General features: G+C 37.2%; 1 protein-coding gene across 1 annotated transcript; it reads left to right on the top strand.

Annotated features, from left to right (window-relative positions):
- The first annotated feature begins 286 nt into the window (after nucleotides 1-286).
- LOC107859024 (serine/threonine-protein phosphatase 6 regulatory subunit 3) lies at nucleotides 287-18,163 on the top strand. The gene is made up of 19 exons (XM_047406641.1): nucleotides 287-710; nucleotides 3,282-3,385; nucleotides 4,516-4,602; nucleotides 4,746-4,821; nucleotides 4,926-5,000; nucleotides 5,697-5,750; nucleotides 6,062-6,121; nucleotides 6,205-6,321; nucleotides 6,691-6,785; nucleotides 6,902-7,104; nucleotides 8,405-8,502; nucleotides 11,515-11,618; nucleotides 11,730-11,895; nucleotides 12,027-12,149; nucleotides 14,016-14,098; nucleotides 15,499-15,640; nucleotides 16,579-16,608; nucleotides 17,006-17,076; nucleotides 17,165-18,163. Exons 1-19 carry the CDS (start codon nucleotides 666-668, stop codon nucleotides 17,793-17,795), a joined length of 2,364 nt encoding a protein of 787 aa, XP_047262597.1. The 5' UTR covers nucleotides 287-665; the 3' UTR covers nucleotides 17,796-18,163.
- The last annotated feature ends 1,724 nt before the right edge of the window (nucleotides 18,164-19,887 follow it).

Here is a 19,887-nt window from a genome sequence, read left to right on the forward strand (position 1 = left end):
GTAAATTACTCATTCCTAGAAAATTAATACCCTTAATTAAATTTTACTATTTTTTTTCAAATTGATATTAATTACGATATTTAAACTCAATAACATATTAAAAAATTATAATCAAAATATTTTTAAAAACTTAAATAAACAATTATTTATGAACAAAATGACAATTTAAAGGAATGAAGGGAGTCCCTTGTAAGGAGGGGTGTACCCACATTTCCCTCCATGTTCACTTCTGCCCTTACCTTATTCACTTATAAAATTATATTAAATATATTATTATTATTGCGATCACTCAATTAAATTTAAATATATGGAGTATTTTTTTTTTTTATAGTAATAGAACTAGTACTACTTAGAATTTATTTTTAATTTTTATTTGATTAAAGAAAAATAGGTCGAGTAAAATTTATTTTGTGGCATGTTTTGTTGTGAAAGGTCCCAAAAAAACACACACAAAGGGGAAAAAGGCCAGTTGCCTGCCACCGTCTCACAAGTATAATTCTTTCTGTGATATGATGATAAGAATTGAAGCGAATCCAATCCTATCGAAATCTGGTTTTGGACGTCTTCCCTTTTATTAGGGTTGAAAGAGAGATCATTGTTTTGTGTGGTAGATCCAACAAGTTGTTGATAATTCTGTTGGTGGGTCGGTTCTTGATTGTGTTGAAATGGCCATGTTTTGGCGTATGGCTGGCCTCTCCACTGCTTCTCCAGTAAGCCCTTTTCGTTAAATTCCTTGTATTCTACGATTTGAATGTTTTTTGTTGCTGTTCTTCCCTAGTTGTGTGTATTGATTGGATGTTTGTTTGTATTGGCTGTGTGTGTGTTTTTGTTTGTTTCTTGGAAATGGGTTTGTGTCTAATATTGAATTGGAAATAGGGAGGGACCCCACTTTATGGGACTACACTGGGTATGTTGTTTGTTTGTTGTATGTTGTGTTTGTAGCAATCTCAATTTGGAATTCAGAATTGTTCTGGAATTTTAGAGTGGAGTACCCTTTGGGGACTGAATTTCTAGGGGGTGGGGTGGGGTCTGGTGTTTACTTGTTGCATTCTGATTGTCTTAATTGTGCACCTGGAAGAGACTGAGTGTTAAATTCCTTATTGAAGAGGGAAAAAATAAGAAGATACTGAGTGTTAAATTCCTTATCGAAGAGGGAAAAGAGAAGAAGAGACTGAGTGTTAAATTCCTTAGTGAAGGGGGAAAAGAGAAGAAGAGACTGAGTGTTAAATTCCTTATCGAAGGGGGAAAAAGAAGAACAGACTGAGTGTTAAATTCCTTATCTAAGGGGGAAAAAAAGATGAGACTTGAGTGTTAGATTGACTTGATGATGGTGGCAATGAGAATATACCGAGTGTAATCCCACAAGTGGGGTCTGGGAATAGAGTATACGCTCACGTTATCCTACCTCTTAGAGATAGAGAGGCAGACTTCGATGGTAGTGGCATTTTAAGATATTTTTGGGTTAAATCATTGAGCAATGGAACAGTGGCAGGGGAGAATTTTATGATGGACTGGTGGGCTTTATGATCGAATCTAATTTCTTGAACAAAGAGCTGTGGTTTGATGAATCCTACATCTATACTTGCTAGTCAAACAAAATAGTGCCGACGAAGTTCCTGTCTGTCAGGTCCTTAGTGTTGAGCTGCAGTGCTACCTTTGTATGTAACACTAGCATTAAGAAACTGAAGTGCAGCTTTGTAGATTTTCTCAAGGAACGTACTTTTCGTAACTTCCCTTTTTGTCTGAACTTCATGCTGGATTATGTTGCAAATTTATGCTATTTTGCTTTTTAGATTGACATCAGCTAATATAATGATATCTCTTTGTAATATTATGTTCTTTCCAAATCACCATTTCGCTTCAAGTCTTACGCCACATACTTAGGTAGTGTACCTCTTTCATATACTAGACACCTTTCCTAAGCATGTCCAGATAGCCTTTCATTTGGACTTTGGTTGTTTTTATCGAAGTTAAGAGTAGCTGATCCTGGGATTGGAAGTCCATTTCTTTGTGCTCTGAAGCTTCAACACTTGGAATTGTACTAAAAAGGTAAAACATAGCTTTTCTTTTTCTTTAAACCGAGAAATCCCCGAGGATCAGTGACGCATGCTTAGAAACTCGATGGATTATGGACTCGCCCCTCTACTTTTCTACACTTAAATACTAGGCTTTGTCTCTAGCAGAGTTTAAACGTGCTACGTGAGCATAGCCCACAAATAAAATATAGCTTATTTCTTGAAGCATGGATGATGGATAGTATAAAATATCTACCAACTATTTTTGAATCAATTTCTTGGTAGCTTACTTTTAATTGGCTGACTTGATAAAGTGCCGTGACTTAATAAAGACGTAATATTGAACAATGACGTGGCACGAAGGGATGGTTTCTTGATGCTAATGTAGAGGAAACATGCCACTTAACTAGATAAATACAGATTGTTTACTTGACAGTTACTGTCCCTAGCAAGTAGTTGTAGAGTGCTGATTTTACATGTTAGCTACGGGGACTGATGGATCTGCTAATAGACAATGTAGACGTGTAGAGGTGTTGTCACTTTGTATTACACTGGAAGGATACACGGTTTCACCAGAGCAATCAGTGTCATTAAGTTGGTTAGAAGAGACAAGAATAGTGGAATTATAGAAGAAGAAAAAACTGTGTGCCGTGTAAGGCAAGTCTACAAGGATTGGGAGTTTCTGATATCAAGGATAAGAAAGGGAAAAAAATGATAACTTTTCATCGACTTTGGTAACAACGGAGGGGATCCATATATATGAGTTTGTCCTTTGGAAAGCACAAGGTTCTATACCTCAATTGGATTTTGGTAATGTTATCTAAATACAGGCTAGCCTTGGTGGACAGAGTTACTTGGAACTTGTTGCTGGTGGGAGGTGGCAGGTATCCCGTGAAATTAGTCGAGGTGCGCACACGCTTATCCGGACACCACGGTTATCAAAAAAAAAAGTTATCTAAACACAGTAGGTAGGAAGCGCATGTATGACAACTATCTCTCAATAATTAAAGTGAATATTCTTCATCATGTATTATGGAATCTATAAATATTCTGCAACTTTTGCGTTGGAATATTCAGCAATATTCTTCTACTCAAATTAATGGCTGGAGGCGCAATTTAATATTTGAGTTCGTTACTTCTCTTGACTTTCAACACTTCTTACTCCAAAGCATTCCATTATTATTCAACTAATGATGTTTATATATAGATTTTTTTGATGATAAATATAATGTGCCTAGATTTATTTGATGCACTTACTATTTTCAGGTGGACACAATTCTCGATAAGGAAAATTTTGCATTGGATGAGCTCTTGGATGAGGATGAAATAATTCAAGAATGTAAAGCTCTTAATGGACGCCTTATTAATTGGTAAGCACCTTATCCACTCGTCGTTTTTTTTTGGGTGGGGGGGGGGGGGGGGGGGGGGGGGGGGGGGTTGTTGGTATGCTAGGTATAATAGCATCAAGTTCTATTTTTTTTTTTTTTTTTTTGATGTAATATATAAACTGCGAAGTATCTCCCGACCATTGATATTTTATGGAAAATCCATTTAAAGTAAATATATTTTATTGTGAAAAGGTAAGTCTAGATTTGTTGCTGTATTCCTAATGGTGAGGTTTAGCTGAGGGGGTCTAGTGATGCATGCTGTGCATTTGAAACTTTATTTACGGTTTAAAATTGGCTAGTCTGGATTTAGTAAGAGCAAGTGGTAACTTTGTAATTCTGCTTTGTTAATTTGGACCATAAAAAGTCGAGTGTGCACTAGATTACCATGCAAAGTGCAGGGTTAGTTTGATATTCTTCTTAAAATTATTTATATTGGCGGGTAGGGGTTGGGGTTGGGTAGTGTTTGGATTTTCACAAAACTTAACTTTATTTTCACTATAGACTATAAAGATCAGTGTTATTTACATGTTATCGTTTCACTAAAGAGATAAAATGATGTAAAGCAAGGGGTTTATTGCTTCATGGGTGAAGCCACGGGTTTCATAAGGTGTGCACTTGAAACAATGTGATCCCCATGCGAAGTGGTAATTGAATCTCAACTTTGAGTAGTTGGATTAATTTCAGCGTTATTGTATATTGGATTGTGAAATTAGTTATTTTAATTGCATTCTGATCATTATTCTAGATTCATGTAATTTTGGTAGCCTTTCTACCTCTACGAGGTAGGGGAAAGATTTGCATACGCTGGGCCCTCCCTAGACCCCACATGTAGGCTTAATTTAGATATGTTATTGTTGGTAATCTTTCTGATGCCATGAATTATGCGCTCAACTTCGAAGAAGTGTACACTTCACTTCTGTTTTTTTCGCTTCAAGCGTCATGGAGTTTATCGCCTTTTTTCCCCACTTTTTCGCTTTTAAAAACATGGTAAGATTTAGAATTTTTTGGTGCCATCTCTGCACAAAATTTTTCTTTTGTAGGATTTAAACTTACCGAAAAAGAAAGTTATTCCATGTAAGGAACTGGTCTTCTTATGCTTTTCTTTCTGGCAGTCTGCGAGAAAGAGCTCAAGTTGAACAACTTGTCAGATACATAGTGGAAGAGGCTCCAGAAGATGCCGAGAAGAAACGAACTTTTAAGTGAGTGTCTGACTGGTGCTGGAAAGTTAATTATATTTCATATGTTATAGGCTCTGAATATTTCTTTGGATTAAGATATAGTTCTCGTTTTCTTTGACCCAAGTGCATGTATTAAAAGATATCTTGTTTGACTTGTACCATAGGTTTCCTTTTATTGCTTGTGAAATTTTTACATGCGAGGTGGACATAATTCTTAAAGCTTTGGTTGAGAATGAGGAGGTATTAATTGTTATTCTCTTGTCATGAATATTTATTCTGCCTTTGTTCTTTCTTTAGTTCCTTGAATATTGTTTATATAAATTGGCTCTCATTTTGGATGTCAGCTAATGAACCTGTTGTTCTCATTTTTGGAACCTGAGCACGCACATAGTACTCTGTTGGCTGGTTACTTTAGCAAGGTATTTGTCATTTTCCACTGGCTACATTAGTGAGAATTATACTTCACCTAGCTATATATTCCTTTGTTTACTGCTCTAAATATATTTAACTGGAAGGGTAGTGATTAATAATTTTGCCAGGTTGATTCCTTTCCTTATCAGAACTGTAAGGACACGTTTGGTATGACGGATAAAGGGAGATAATCCTGGGATATACTTTTTAGTATCCGTTAAACTCCTTGTTTGGTCCCAGGATTAATAATTAGTGCTGGAGTAAGTTATCCCTGCCTCTAGGTGGAATAATAATCCTGGGATAAGTTAATAGTTAAAATAACAAAAGTACCCCTCAAACTCTTTTTGTACATCACTAATATAAAAAAGCTAAATAAAGGGAGGGATTTTGTAAACAAACAACTTATCCTTAGAAATTCTGCAGTGCATATTATTTTTAATACAACAAATCAAACAATCAATAAGAAATAGTACTAGGATAACTAATCCCGACATAACTAATCCCATCATGTCTTGTCTTCAAACCAAACAACCGCTAAGGCTGAATGAAGGACTTTACCTTCTGGATTTTGGATGAAAACAATTCTGCGTTTAATATTTTCTGGAAGTACTTCCATTTTTTAAGACTTCTTCCTTCTGTGAGCTGTTATTATCAGATTGTCAGTCTCTGCACTAGACTTTGATGTCCAAGTTTCTTAATTTTAGGTTGTCATATGCTTGTTGCTGCGGAAGACATCACCATTTATGAACTATGTACAAGTAAGTCTTTTGCTTCTTATTAGCTGCTCATGAGTCATGATTGATTTGCATTACCAAATACACACACACAGAGAGAAAATGAGAATGTTATATCAGTCGAGGATGTTGGAAGAAAAACAATCCAGATAGTAGGACTAACTGTTGTGGTCTACCAATAATTGCTTATGTATTTAAGGTATCAATAGCCTGGCTAGTTTTTTTTTTTTTTTTAATTTATTGTCCCTCGTAAAATGGTGAAAAGTTGATTTCTACCGCCTCTTAATTTTTTCGTTAAAAAGTCAAGCTAATGATTATGGTTTATTGTCTTGTAGGCTCATCCAGATATTATCAAGAAGTTGGTTGATCTCATCGGAATTACATCTATCATGGAGGTTTGTAGTTTTTGAAATAGTTTAAAGCATGTTTGGTTGTTTGGAATGAGTAAATCTGGAAGTCCTAATATTTTTGATTTTAGGTGTTAATTCGCCTAATTGGCACCGATGAACATTTGTATAGCAACTTCTCGGATTCCATGCAGTGGTTGGAAGAGACAGATGTGCTGGAGATGATCGTTGATAAGTTTAGCTCATCAGTATGTCAATTTCCTGAATTAATTTAATAATAAAACTCTAATTTGCCATGTTATCTGTTTTGATATCAAGCCTGGCTTGTGGAACTAAGATAATACTGCATTCCTGCTTTATGCAACCATTTTTTTTAAAGAAGAATTACTGCATTCCTGATGATATTTGCTAGAGGACCAAGGTGCTGGGACTGATGAGAAGGTTTATAATCCATCGTTTTTATATGTTCGACATAATGTGCTGATTAGAGGTTGTTAGATGGGGTGGATCAAATAATGGTCTAGTACATATTCATCTTTTTAGTTAGTGACTTGGTGCCCTACAAATCTTGTAACTGCTGGTGTGGGGTACTATGGTAATGGTCTCTGTAATTGCAGGATTGCCCTGAAGTGCATGCTAATGCAGCAGAAACTTTGTGTGCCATTACTCGATATGCTCCCCCTGGGATAGCTGCCAAAATCTCCAGCCCAAGGTGTTCCGTTATTCTGAACCTTCGTTAACTTTGGATTTTGATTGAAGCCTCAGGCCAGTGATACTACTATATTTTCTCAGATCTAACAAACAGATATTTGATTTTATGTTCTGCAGTTTCATTGAGAGGTTATTTCGTCATGCTCTGGAGGACTCACGGCCTAAATCTGTTTTGGTTAACTCGTTGTCTGTGTGCATTTCGTTATTAGACCCTAAGAGGCTAGCTTCAGGAACATATTACATGTACGGTCGCCAGTCAATGCAGTGCTCTGGAGTAAATGCAAGTCCTGAGACTGTGGAAGGGATGTTGGGAAGCTTAGGTATGGAATTACTGATTTGCTGATAGTCTTTGGACAGTATCTACTGGTAGACAAATGTTTTTGTGCACCCTTTCAAACTCCCATGTCACCCTTTAAATAGAAAGGTTTTGTGACGTTCTTAGCTTGCACAATAGTGATTTTTACGCTCTGCTATAGTGCTTAATACATTTGACTTTTGATATACAGGATACAAGCTTTTCCTAGTCATGCCACTCGTAAATTTAATCCTGCAGAAGCCATTCTCTCTTCTTCTATAGGTGATAAGTACACTTTGAAACAAAAAAATATGTGGTGCTTTCTTTTCCTCAAAGATTCCTCAGAGTCCATATGGTAGCAAGTGTTAGTCTGAATGCTGTAGGGAAATGGGGGAAGTCTTCGAGGAGTCTTATGCTGGGGTAGGGGTTGCCCACGTGTTTAAGAGAGCCTGCAACAGTTTGGTCAAATTGAAGGGTGTTGATTGGCATCAAATTTCAGTAGGTGTTGTGACTTGTAAAATGACGTGTTGGTTTATCTTAGTGATGATGGAAGGATAGATATGCAGAGTGCACTTGCCATGGAATGAAATGGTAATTCAGCAAAGTTGGACATTGGAGACCGAAGACACAAATGAAGTTTTAAGATATGCATGCAACAACAACATACCCAGTGTATTCCCACAAAGTGGGGTCTGGGGAGGGTAAAGTGTATGCAGTCCATATCACTACCTCATATGAAGTAGAGAGGTTGTTTCCGATAGACCCCCGGCTCAGACATATAACAGTATAACCAAAAAAAAAACATAAAATTAAACAACAAAATGGAAAGTTTGTTTTTTTAAAAAATAAACTTAGGTGGTATGGGAAGTTTTCTTTAATAGGGGAAGTTTGGATTCTAGGTTTCCTTAATGAGTTGTGTATTGGGATATTTGAGATATTTGTACATGCGCTTTTGCTCTTTGGGTTGACATAGTTGTGTAGACCACATGCTATCGTGAGTACGGTGACACTTCCTCATTAAAAATGTAGCTGGTACACTGGGTTGCATACCTCACCTTAGGCTTTAACGTTTTATGTACTAATAAATTGGAGATCCTTTTGATGTTATAGTTGTTTCTTTGCTGCCTCTTGTATTTTGTTTTGCTTTCTGCTGGTTAAGTAACTTTTTTTTTTGGGAAATACTGAACTTGAGATGCTACATTGAGCTGTACCAGTTGTCTAGGTTTCGATATGTTTTCCATATGAATTAGATTGATAGGCTATGATATGAACTTGTTATATTGTGGTTCAAGTGGAATAACTTTTATAATTGCTTGTTTATGCAGGTAATTTACTGAAGCTTCTGGATATTTCATCAGAAGATAATGTCTTGCCAACAACATATGGGAGCTTACATCCACCTCTTGGGAAGCATCGTCTGAAGGTAGTTATTGAATATCTTCTTGTAGGAGAATAAGGGATCTGTTGGTTCACATCCTAGGTATGCAGAGATTATAAATGCAACGATTGCTTATGTGGAGTTTAATGATGAGGAGATTTGTTGCATGGGATGTGTGGACTTACTAGAGGGGATATAGTTAGGAATGAGACTATCCGGGAGAAGGTGGGAGTAACTTCCGCGTAGGACAAGATGCAGGAAGTGAGGCTGAGATGGTTTGGGCATGTGATAAAGAGGGGCACGGATGCCCCAGTTCATAGGTGTGAGAGGCTAGCTTTGGATGGTTTCAAGAGGGGTAGAGGTAGGCCAAAGAAATAGTGGAGGGAGGTGATTAGATGTGGCATGGAGCAGTGACAACTTATCAAGGACGTGACCCTAGATAGGAAGGTATAGAGGTCGCAGATTAGGTTAGAAGGCTAGTGTATATGGGTGAGTCGTAGCAAGTAGTTAGGAGAGCTTTGGTGTAGCCGGGCTAGTAATCCTAGGACCGTGTCCATTGGTAGGAGCTGCTAGTTAGGAGAGTTTGGGTGCGGTGGGTGTCTTTGGTTTGTGAGTGTATGGTATTACTATGTGGGTGTCTTAGTTCTTATTTTTGTTATTCCATCCATCCCGTTTCATGTTTCATTATGACTTTGTTTACTGTTTTTTGTCTTGAGCCGGGGGTCTATCGGAAACAGTCTCTCTACTTATTCGGAGGTAACGGTACTATGGACTGCGTACATTTTACCCTACTAGACCCCACTTTGTGGGAATATACTGGGTTTGTTGTTGTTGTTGTAATGATGAGGAGATTATTATACATGAATACTTGAAAGAGTATTTTGTGTTTATATATGTGATCAGGAGGTCACGGGTTCAAGTCTTGGAAGTAGCCTCTGGCAAAAATGCAAGGTAAGGCTGCATACAATACACCCTTGTGGTGGGATCCTTCTCCGAACCCTGCGCATAGCGGGAGCTTTAGTGCACCGTGCTATCCTTTATAGTTTATTCCCCGCATTGCTAATACATTTATTTTATTTCAGAGTCTATTGATAGATTCCACATAACTTAATGCATGTGTTATTTAGTGCTTCCAACGAAACGCTGAAGTTATGCTGTCATTATTTCTTTCTTATGCGGCTAACCAAATGCTGTACTATCTTATGCGGAATTTTATGGTGTGAGTAATTATTTAATACCATCAAGCAAAGCCTCCCAAAGTTCTATCTTGGAAATTTGCGATTAGAAATGGATATAATCTAATATTAGTTTTGATAGGAAGATGTGGAGGTCGCGGATAAGGGTAGATGGCTAAGGTGTATGTGTGGGGTGTAGCATGCAGGTAGGTGAGTTCCTTTGTAGCCGGGTTAGTAAACCTAGGTCTGTGTTCATAGGGGACGTGTTATGTTAGTGTAGCTTACTACTAGGTAGGTGTCCTTTGTCTTATGTCTTAGTACTTTTCTTATTGCGTGTCTGATGTCTATTTTATTATTTCTTATTCCTGATTTCTCTATTATGCCATCCATCCCTTTGTTTACTGTTCTTCATCTTGAGCCGGGGGTCTATCGGAAACAACCTCTCTACTTCTTCGGAGGTAGCGGTATGAACTGCGTCCATTTTACCCTCCCCAAACCCTTTTTTATGGGATTACACGGGGTTTTTTGTTGTTGTTGTTGTTGTATTAGTTTTGATCTAACTTAGAGGTCAGCACTTTTCAAGGACGAGAAGTGCAGAACAACGCCAGGGTTTGATGAGGCTTTAAGTGCAAAACAATTCTTGAATACATTGTGCTGATATTATTTTCTGCAGGAAATGCAAATTGTGTTCAGATCTACGATTTTTTGGCACTATGACATAATAACCCCCCTCAATTAATCTCGTTTTTCCAAGTACACGCATACACTTTGACGTCTATTTTGAGATGGAGTTATCATTCCCTCTTTTACCGACATAAAATGGAGGATTTACTCTCTTAAAATGCGTGAGAAACATTTGGAGAACACTCTCTTGGCTGGAAAATCAGTAACTTTGCTGGGGAACTCAACTTTTGATCGGCCAAGCTGTACTACTCAACTTCCGCTCACTATCCATTTTTCAGAAATCCAACTCTTTTATCTCACTGACCTCTAACCCAACTCTTTTTTCACTCTCAAAGCTCCTTATTTTAGCCTTGGCAAACAAACAATTAGCATATGCCATCAAGAAACACTCCTCAACAAAATGGCATGTGGCAGCACGTGTATATACACCCATTTTCTCATTTGGGGTAAATGTCTGTTAGGGTGGTGTGAGACAAGGGGTTAATAGGAACCCCCCAAAGTTTGTGTGTGTAGTTGACAAATGAGGTGAGTTTGGGGCGTATCATCCCTTATTTTGCATCTATCTATGTCGTGCAATGCTATCAAATTAAGGTCCACTTGGTCCTGTATAAAATTTGGAATATTATCTTTCATTTTTTGTTTCTGGCATTCAGTTTTCACGATGTAACTGTTTGCTGACCAAAAAAAAAAAAAGTTTTTTTCAGTGATTGTGTGACAACTTTTTCTTCTTCTCCACTTCTAACTTGCATATTAAAGTAGCAGCAAGTTCATGTTCGTTGTACTTCGTTGAGTCTGTCTTGTATTTTCTTTTGTGTAAAGAACTTAGTGAAGGCTTTTTGGAAAAAAATCTAGACATGTACAAAGATTTTTTGTAGCATCAGCCTTCCTTTTTCAGTGATTTTTCAGATTGCTTTCCCCACCAGGTCCTTTTCCACTACCCCTCCAAAAAAATAAACAGAGAATTGTAATGCCCTCTGCTGCTCCGAAGCAGAGTGCTATAAATATTTGTATTCTCTTTCCTGGCATTTCTTGTATGTTACTGCTTACATATGTGACTGAACTCCAAGCGTCTTTGTTTTATCCAATTAACAAACAAGAAAAAACAAACTCCCCTCCTCCTGCTCTGTGTTTAATGCTATGCTGGGTGGTACACACTTTGATTCCTCAAATTTTCATTTCCATCAACTTGAAATTTCAGATTATAGAGTTTGTTTCAGTCTTGGTGAGTGTCAGCAGTGAAGCTGCTGAAAAGGAGTTGATTCGACTTGGTGCTGTTAAGCGCATCCTAGAATTGTTTTTCGAGTAAGTGTTCCTTATAATTACGATGTGACTATATTATCCATAACCTTCTGATTTCTGTTACTAGGTATAGTTCGAGGTAGTTGATGTCTGTTACTTTGGTATTGAATCTAGGTATCAGTACAACAACTTTTTGCATCATCATGTTGAGACTATAATAATTTCGTGCCTGGAGAGTAAGAATATTCAATTTGTTGAACATCTTCTTGGTGACTGTAATCTTGTCATGAAAATTCTCGAGGCAGAGAAGAACTCAACCCTTTCTGCTGATCCATCCAAGGTATTAATCAAAATTTATGTGTTTCTGACTCAATGTTCTCAAATTTACATGCCCCCCCGGGCTCATTTCCTTTTTCCCCCTAAATCATGGGCTTGTAGATGTTGAAGACTTTTTTTTAAATGTGGATGCAGCCAACGGTCTCTGTTGATGGAAGATCTCCACCCAGGATTGGAAATATTGGCCATATGACACGAATAGCTAACAAACTTGTTCAACTAGGGAACAACAATAATAGCATACAGTCGCGTTTGCAGGTGTTTGAGATCTCTGATTTTATGTATTATCACTTCTTTCTACTTGTTCTTGTAGTTCTTCCAATTTGAATCATCCTGTTTTATACAATAGACCCTTGCCGTCCGGCCCTTCCTGGGACCCCACACATAGTGGGAGCTTTAGTGCACTGTGTTGCCCTTTTTCCTGTTTTACTGTGCAGTTTAGCCACACAAGGCACAAGTAGCTGAAATTTGCTTTTTGATAAATTGAGATTTCTCAAGGTCCATATTCACACGGTTGCTATTACTAATATGTTGCGTTTTCATCAAGTGGCGCAATCTGGAGAAGTAATGAGAAGCATGCCACTATTGAATAGGGATAGAGGGAGTGCTAAAGTTTTCATAAGTGGCTTCTCTAACTTTGTTAGGTCTGTTATTTGTCTTTCATTGGTTATCCCAGAAGTTTCTGTACTCATACTATCTGGTAGTGTAATAGATGTTCAATCAACTACTCCTCAATCCCAAACCAGTTGGAATTAGTTACATGAATCCTAAATATTCATTCCGCTCTATTCGAGCCCATTTCATTCCAATACTAAGTGATGTCCATTAAGGCAAAAGTACTTCGCTAAATCGCACGTGCTAATTGATGTGTAATTTTCTTATGACAAATACCAGTCTAATGTATATATGATTTTAGGTCTACCTTCTCTTTTAACGCCTTTAATCATTATAGTGTTGCACCTAGATTGTTGTACATGTGGAGGCTCACATACGACACAATGAAACCATCTTAGATAACCTTCTCTGATTTTATCCTGTGTGCTATTTGCACATTGTGGTCATCTTTTGTCTTTTCAATCTTGCATGGCTGCACATCCATCTTAGGGTTTGTATTTTTATGACATCCATCTTGTGAGACCCAACATTCAATAACATTTATAAAACCATTATATAAAACTTGTTTGTCAGGTAACTTAGTATTGCATAACACTGGTGTAGTGTTCCTCCATTTCAACCATCCTGTTCTAATTATATGTTACATCCTCATTGTCACGCCTTTTCCTTGAAGACTCACCGTAGATTTACAAATTTGTTGCATTAGGCACTACATTCTCCTGGTAGTTTACTTATGTTGCTAGGAGAAGTTTGACTGGTTGATATTGAGGTTATTCTTTTTCTTGGTTCTCTTAGGTTACCGACAAAGTTGTTCTAATACCTAAATGTATATCTCAACACAGCTTCTCTACTTATAAAATTCATGGGTGGTACATGGACTAACGATTTATTGCACTATTGTACCTAAGGTAAATTTATAACTAAAATATGCCTAGACTCTACTTTTAAATATCAGAAACTACAAATCCACATTTTTCTCATGTTAAAAAAACAATTTCCAGTACAAAATATGTACAGAAATTTCCAAAATGATCCAACTCACCTTTTATTTACTTTTTAAACCCATTGCCTATAATATGCACGTACCATTATAATTAGTATAACGTATATCGTATACTTATTTAGTCTACTAGAGGTACTGAGAAATTGCATTATGCTCTGATGGAGTGATTTTCGATCGGCCGCTAGGAAAAAATGTATAGAATCTTTTGAGGATAATCATCTTGGGTACCTTGAGGTTAATTCATAATGCCTTTTGTTATCTAGAGAATTACCTGCTTGCGTCAAGTCTTTCTCTTCTATTTCTTAGGTTTCTTAGTGCAATCTCACTTTAGTGATTTTATATGGTCTTCCTACCCGCATTGGTTTGCGAGGTTGTTATTGATTGCCTCAGATATGTATTTAGTGGGAGCCCTTTGCAGTTCCTTGTTATGCTCGACTTCTGTAAGTTCTTTTATCAAAGTTACCTTTTGTAAATTCCTTGTTTTAAATGCAAGTAATTTTTGGCAGGAGAATAGTGAATGGATTGATTGGCAGACAAATACCCTTCAAAAACGGAATGCTGTGGAAAATGTTTTCCAGTGGACTTGTGGGTGAGTGTTCCTTATTTGTCTGCTATCACTTTGTGCTGGTTAGTTTTTGGGGGTGGGGGATTGCGTCAGAGTAAATAAGCCACCTGCGGAGAAGAATGTATGCACAAGGGATAATGATGAAAATATGAAGATATTAGGTATATTCATGTAATGTCCTACCATGACTGCATTACCAGGATTATGAAGTACTTGAGAACTGGAATTGAGTAGGCCAATGTTGTGCTTCTCCTTTTGTTCATTAATACAGGAGATGTATCAATCACTCACTCCTTGCTACCACCTTGTTGAAAAGGCTTAACTCTGTCCCCGTGTATAAGACAAAATAGCTTCTTCCATGTGGACTAAGGAAAATGACAACAGACACTCCTTTATTGCACGCTAGTTTGGGTCAGCTATATTTCTCATTATTCATTTTGCTCCATTTTCTTGAGCCGGGTCTATCGGAAACAACCTCTCTACTTCTTCGGAGGTAGCGGTACGGACTTCGTACATCTTACCCTCCCCGGACCCCACTTTGTGGGAATTCACTGGGTTTGTTGTTGTATTCATTTTGCTCCATTTGGACATATAATTTAATATTGTGAGTAGTCTTGTTAATTGACTAGTTTGGATTGGTTGTCATTTGTCAACCTATACATCTACCTTTATAAAAAAAGTCCATAGTCAACCTACTGCAACCCGTTTTATCCCGCTTTTGGAATAGTACTCTGAATTCTCATAATACACTGAGCTTGCGCTACCAGAGTTGGTTATAGCATTATAAGAATTTTTGAAATATTCAATAACAGAAATTGATCAGCCTAAATTCAGGCTTCTCCTTTTGTTGGTTAACAAGGGTGATAGATCTCTCTCTCTCTAGAAAATTAAGTTGTTACTAAAAATAGAAAGATGTCATTCTTTTTGGGACTGACTGTAAAGAAAAGATTGTCACATAAATTAGGACATGAGTACTATGTATCTTGTTATATGACAAATTGTGGTTTTTGAATGTGTCTCATAACTGCTGGTTTTCTGCTGTAGCACAGAAGCATTTCTGAGTTTTCCTAGCTGAATTCTCATAGTGATATTTACCTTACCATATAAAAGAAACTCTGGCTGCAATGGAAGAGAGAGTCATGAGATTGGAGTGTTTCTCACTTGGTCATCTGTGTGAATTTTATAAACGTCATACTGTTTTTTTTTTGAGTTGGACACAATATCTTATATATTATGAACAAAATATAGTCGATTATTATGTGAGTCTTCTTCTTACTAATTGCCAGTACCTGTCGGTACCACTCATTGCATCCTTTCTATATCAATGATGTCTTTTCATTTTTTCATTGGATTGATCATGGTTGTAGTTTGTTACTTCTAATACCAGCACAATATTGAATTTAATTTCATGTAACCTCTCTCAGGAGACCCACATCACTGCATGACCGAATGAGGGACAGTGATGACGATGATTATCAAGATAGAGACTATGATGTTGCAGCTCTGGCAAATAATTTAAGCCAGGCCTTCCGCTATGGAATCTATAACAATGATGAACTTGATGAGGTGCTCTTCATACCTTAAAAAAGACAACATTGTTGTGTATTTCTTGATCTCTCTCTTTTCTTTTAGCATGTAATGGTATAGGCTAGGATTCTGTATTCATAGCTGGAGTAGGCAGCATTGGCGAAAGATTTGGAACAATGATAAGTAGTTCGAGAATTCTTCTTTTCTTTTATTTAGAGTAGTCTTTTCTTAGAGCTGCCTGCTAAGTAGGATCTTTAGAGATGAAACAAATGAGCATAGTAAGTGTCCTTTTGATTCATATAAGTGCCCATACCTTGTTGCATATCTAATTATCTATAATTGAATTTGAGCCTGTGCTTTGTGTTTTTATCTGCAAGTCTCAATCACAGGAATGTTGTTCAGAATCCATGGCTGAACTTTTTGACCGTAAAAAGCCTCTGTTAAAAATGGTATAAGATCCACAGTTCAATATAGATGTAGCAGGTTAGACAAAGAGTCCTGGAATCTGTGACAGCATTTTGTAACTGTTATATGGTCATGGACAAAACATCCTAGATAGTAGGTTGAGACAGAAACCAGTGAGCTAGAATGATTTTTATTTGTTAATAGCATAGAGTAGTCTTTCCTAATTCTTTCATGATTAGGAATATTGATGTTTAGGTGATCTTCCTTATTAAGTGGCTTATTTCATTTTAAGTTTAAATTTTACCGTATTTCAAGTAGCTTAAACCGTGGAACACTTTGTATACTGTCCGCAGCCAACTCAATACTAGTTCTGTCTTCTTTTTCTTCTCTTTTTAAACAATGCCAAAAAATGGGATGCGTTGATTTTTCTTCTCTTTTTTTGGGTCTTTCTATTTTCAAACCTTTTCTATTAAACTTCTTCTTTAATCTTCACTTATCTGCTTTTAAGCACATGGTCATTAAGTATATTATCATCAAATCATTTACTCAAGGAAGACTTTATCTGCGTGCAGGCTCGTGGTTCACTTGAGCGGGATGATGAGGTAACTGTCGGGGTTTTATTTTAATCCTTCAGTGATTGCTGTCTGCTACCATACTTCTATGCTGTTTGTGCATATGCTTGAGAGAGAGTACAAGACCTACCTTAAAATAATGCCTAGTCATTAAGAACTTAACACTGTATCTCGACATCTAAATCAGAACTGTAAATTTATGTTTGAATTTCAGTGACGTGTTTTTGCTTTATATACTTTAGTTTTTTCAATTCTTTAATCCAGATGATTGATGTTTGTGTTTATATTTGTTTTTTCTTCATTAGTACTCTTTTCTCTCAACCTAACTGTGCTTTGCGTTTAAAGTCTTAGTAGATTTTGACGTTATTTTATGCTTTTTGCCTGTAACAATGCAACCCATTAAACAAACTCTTCTGATTTCCTGTAGGATGTATATTTTGATGATGAGTCTGCTGAAGTTGTGATATCTTCACTTCGTTTAGGGGACGATCAGGAAAGGTAGGTAAAAACAGTGTTCAGAAGGCTTTTTATCTCTCTTCCCGGTGTCATTATTATCAATGAAGTTACTTATAATTGTCTTTTGCAGTGGATCACTTTTTACAAATTCCAACTGGTTTGCTTTCGAGGATGACAGAGCAATTAGTGAACAGTACACTGGCTTGGCTGCTTCTCCCTCACCTAACACTGAAGACACTAATGTTATTAGGACAAGCACGAATGATGATGCAGCTGCTGAGAAAGATGATGATTTGGCAGACACTGCCACATCTACTAGACCCGAGCCAAAACCAAGTTCTGATCATCCTGCACCAAGTAGTTTGTCTGAGGACTTGCATCATGCTGCAGGTAATGAAGCCACTAAGCTTCCTGAATGGGTTGAATGGCGGGAAAGCTCTGATACAATTAAAACGTCCAATCAAACCTCGAACTCACCTGGTGTTGCTAACGTGGTCGGGCCTCCTTTACCTAATGGCGATGTCAACGAGGAATCAGAAGCTCCGAAGGATACTATTCAGTCAAAAGAAGAAAATGCACATATTCCACCAACTAATGGGCGCACCAGTAATGTGGAAAAAGATTCTGAGGGATCATCAAGTGATACATCAAAGCCTCCAGAAACAGGTGGGAGCCCAAGCGCTAGCAAACCTAGTTCTGTTAGTTTGGAGAAGCCCTCGGCTGGAACGGTGGGACCATCTAATGGAGAAACCGAGAAGTGAAGCGTGGAACTACTGTGAATCGAGAGACAAAACCCAGCACTTTTGACATTGACCGGGTGCTCTGATGATTCTCAGCTCTTGCTGTCGGCTGGGACTAATGTGTGGTTTTGGAGCCTGATGTACATTACTGGGGCTTAATAGTCAACTTAGCCGCAGATGATTCTTTCCTTAACTTAGGTGAAGAGTGCTCTCTCTTTCTTCTCACTTAAATTAAAGGCCTTTAGTGCACAGATGATTCAGTAGATCATACTTTTATTATTTACACACAACTGCCTCTAGATGAGTCCAAACTGCTAAAGGGATGTATGCTGCACACGTCGAAAGGATCTTGTTTTATATCTCATATTTATCATTTTTCTGCGTCTTAATCCACACTCTCAGCGTCAAATTTTACTGATCATGTTTGGTGAAATATAGGTGCAGATGTTGCGGTTGATTCTGTAGCTCCATCATACTCTTCCCACTGTTTGGTGTCAGTATATTTCAGCTTTTATGATTTCTACTATTTCTTCTGTTGGAAGTTCTGATTCCCTGCTACAATCACTTCTCAGATTGATTCTATTGTTCCATGACCTTATAGTGTCTAATCGAATTCCCTTATTAGGAGTTGATGTGTTCGGTTGGAACAAACTTAGTTCGAGTATTTAAATGGAATATGTTTGACAAGTTTAACGGGCTGACTATGTATGTACCCAAGCATTTTAACAATTTCACAGATCAAGGACAGCCAAAATAATGATTCCTGAAACGCCAGGCGGAGTCTAAATAAGGCAAAATATATTTATTCTCCCAAAAATATAATTTCGTTGAAATGTGGGACCTAACGACTAAAGCCAACAAAATGTCCAGTTAACATAAAGTGTTAGTTTAAAATAAGTTTCTTATTCTTTAGCATAAACGAACTTGTTACTATATTAAATGTTAAAGGTAGCTTTTAGAAGTCCCAAGTGACCTCATGAAAACATGAGGTAGTCCCAAAAATGTACGGTGTATTTCCAGAGGCGAACCCAGGATTCGAAGAATGTGGGTGCACTATTATGTTTACATAAGCAACTAACTAGTCAATAGAGACTTAAGCAATGACAAAAATACAAATAGATAGGCTAAATATGGGTTTTATGGTAATAAATAAACCTATAACTCAAAATCAACAGATCACTGTAGTAGCCTAGTGGAAAAGGATACATTCTCTATACAAAATGTCGCGGGTTCGACTCCCTACTGCCCATTTTTGTTGTTAAAAATAATAAAACAAAAAAAATAGCAAAAGTTAACATGACAACTGGAATCGAACCTAGGTAATTTATGTGAGAAACTCAACAAGAACCCACGCGCTTGAAGTGCACTAGTGTTCAAGAGGGTACACGTATAATTATATATAAGTGTCCACGCGCTTGAAGTGCACTAGTGTTCAAGAGGGTACACGTATAATTATATATAAGTGTCTAAGGTATATATATGTACATATATAGAGCTTTTTTCGAACTTAGCGAGTGCACGTGCACCCCCACGCTAACAGGTAGGTCCGCCTCTGTGTATTTCATATAGCTAACATATACAACAACATTGTACTCAGTGTATTCTCACAAAATAAAGAGGCTAAAGTGTACAAACACATGCTCGTCCTAGTGTTCTGCTATACATTTGTATATGTTACACGTAGTGGAATGCTTCATCGGCGAAGTAAGAAAGACTCGATGATGTACTACTATTAATAAAATAAATTATAACTAGTGAATAGATTAAAATGTTTAAAATAAATAGATATAAAACATGTAAGATGTATGTATGATTTTAAGAGGGATCTTCATATCTTTCGAGATTCATCCTACAATGCACAAGGTCTGACGACAGTTTTAGTAACCTTCATGCACTTTTAAGTACAATAGAACTTTTTTTTTTTCGGTTAAGAAGATGTGCATTGAATAAAGAAGCCAACTTAGTTTTTTTACAGAGCCAGATCTAGTCTGGTACAAAAACATAATAGTTTGGGTCAGCATTCTCAGTACTGGATACAAGACGGGAGAATGATTTTCCCTTAAAGTCTTCCCAAAAAACTACTCCTACACTAGCTGGAGGAGTTGCAAAAACA

The sequence above is a fragment of the Capsicum annuum genome, chromosome 2 (assembly GCF_002878395.1).
Source record: "Capsicum annuum cultivar UCD-10X-F1 chromosome 2, UCD10Xv1.1, whole genome shotgun sequence".
NCBI classification, from domain to species: domain Eukaryota; kingdom Viridiplantae; phylum Streptophyta; class Magnoliopsida; order Solanales; family Solanaceae; genus Capsicum; species Capsicum annuum.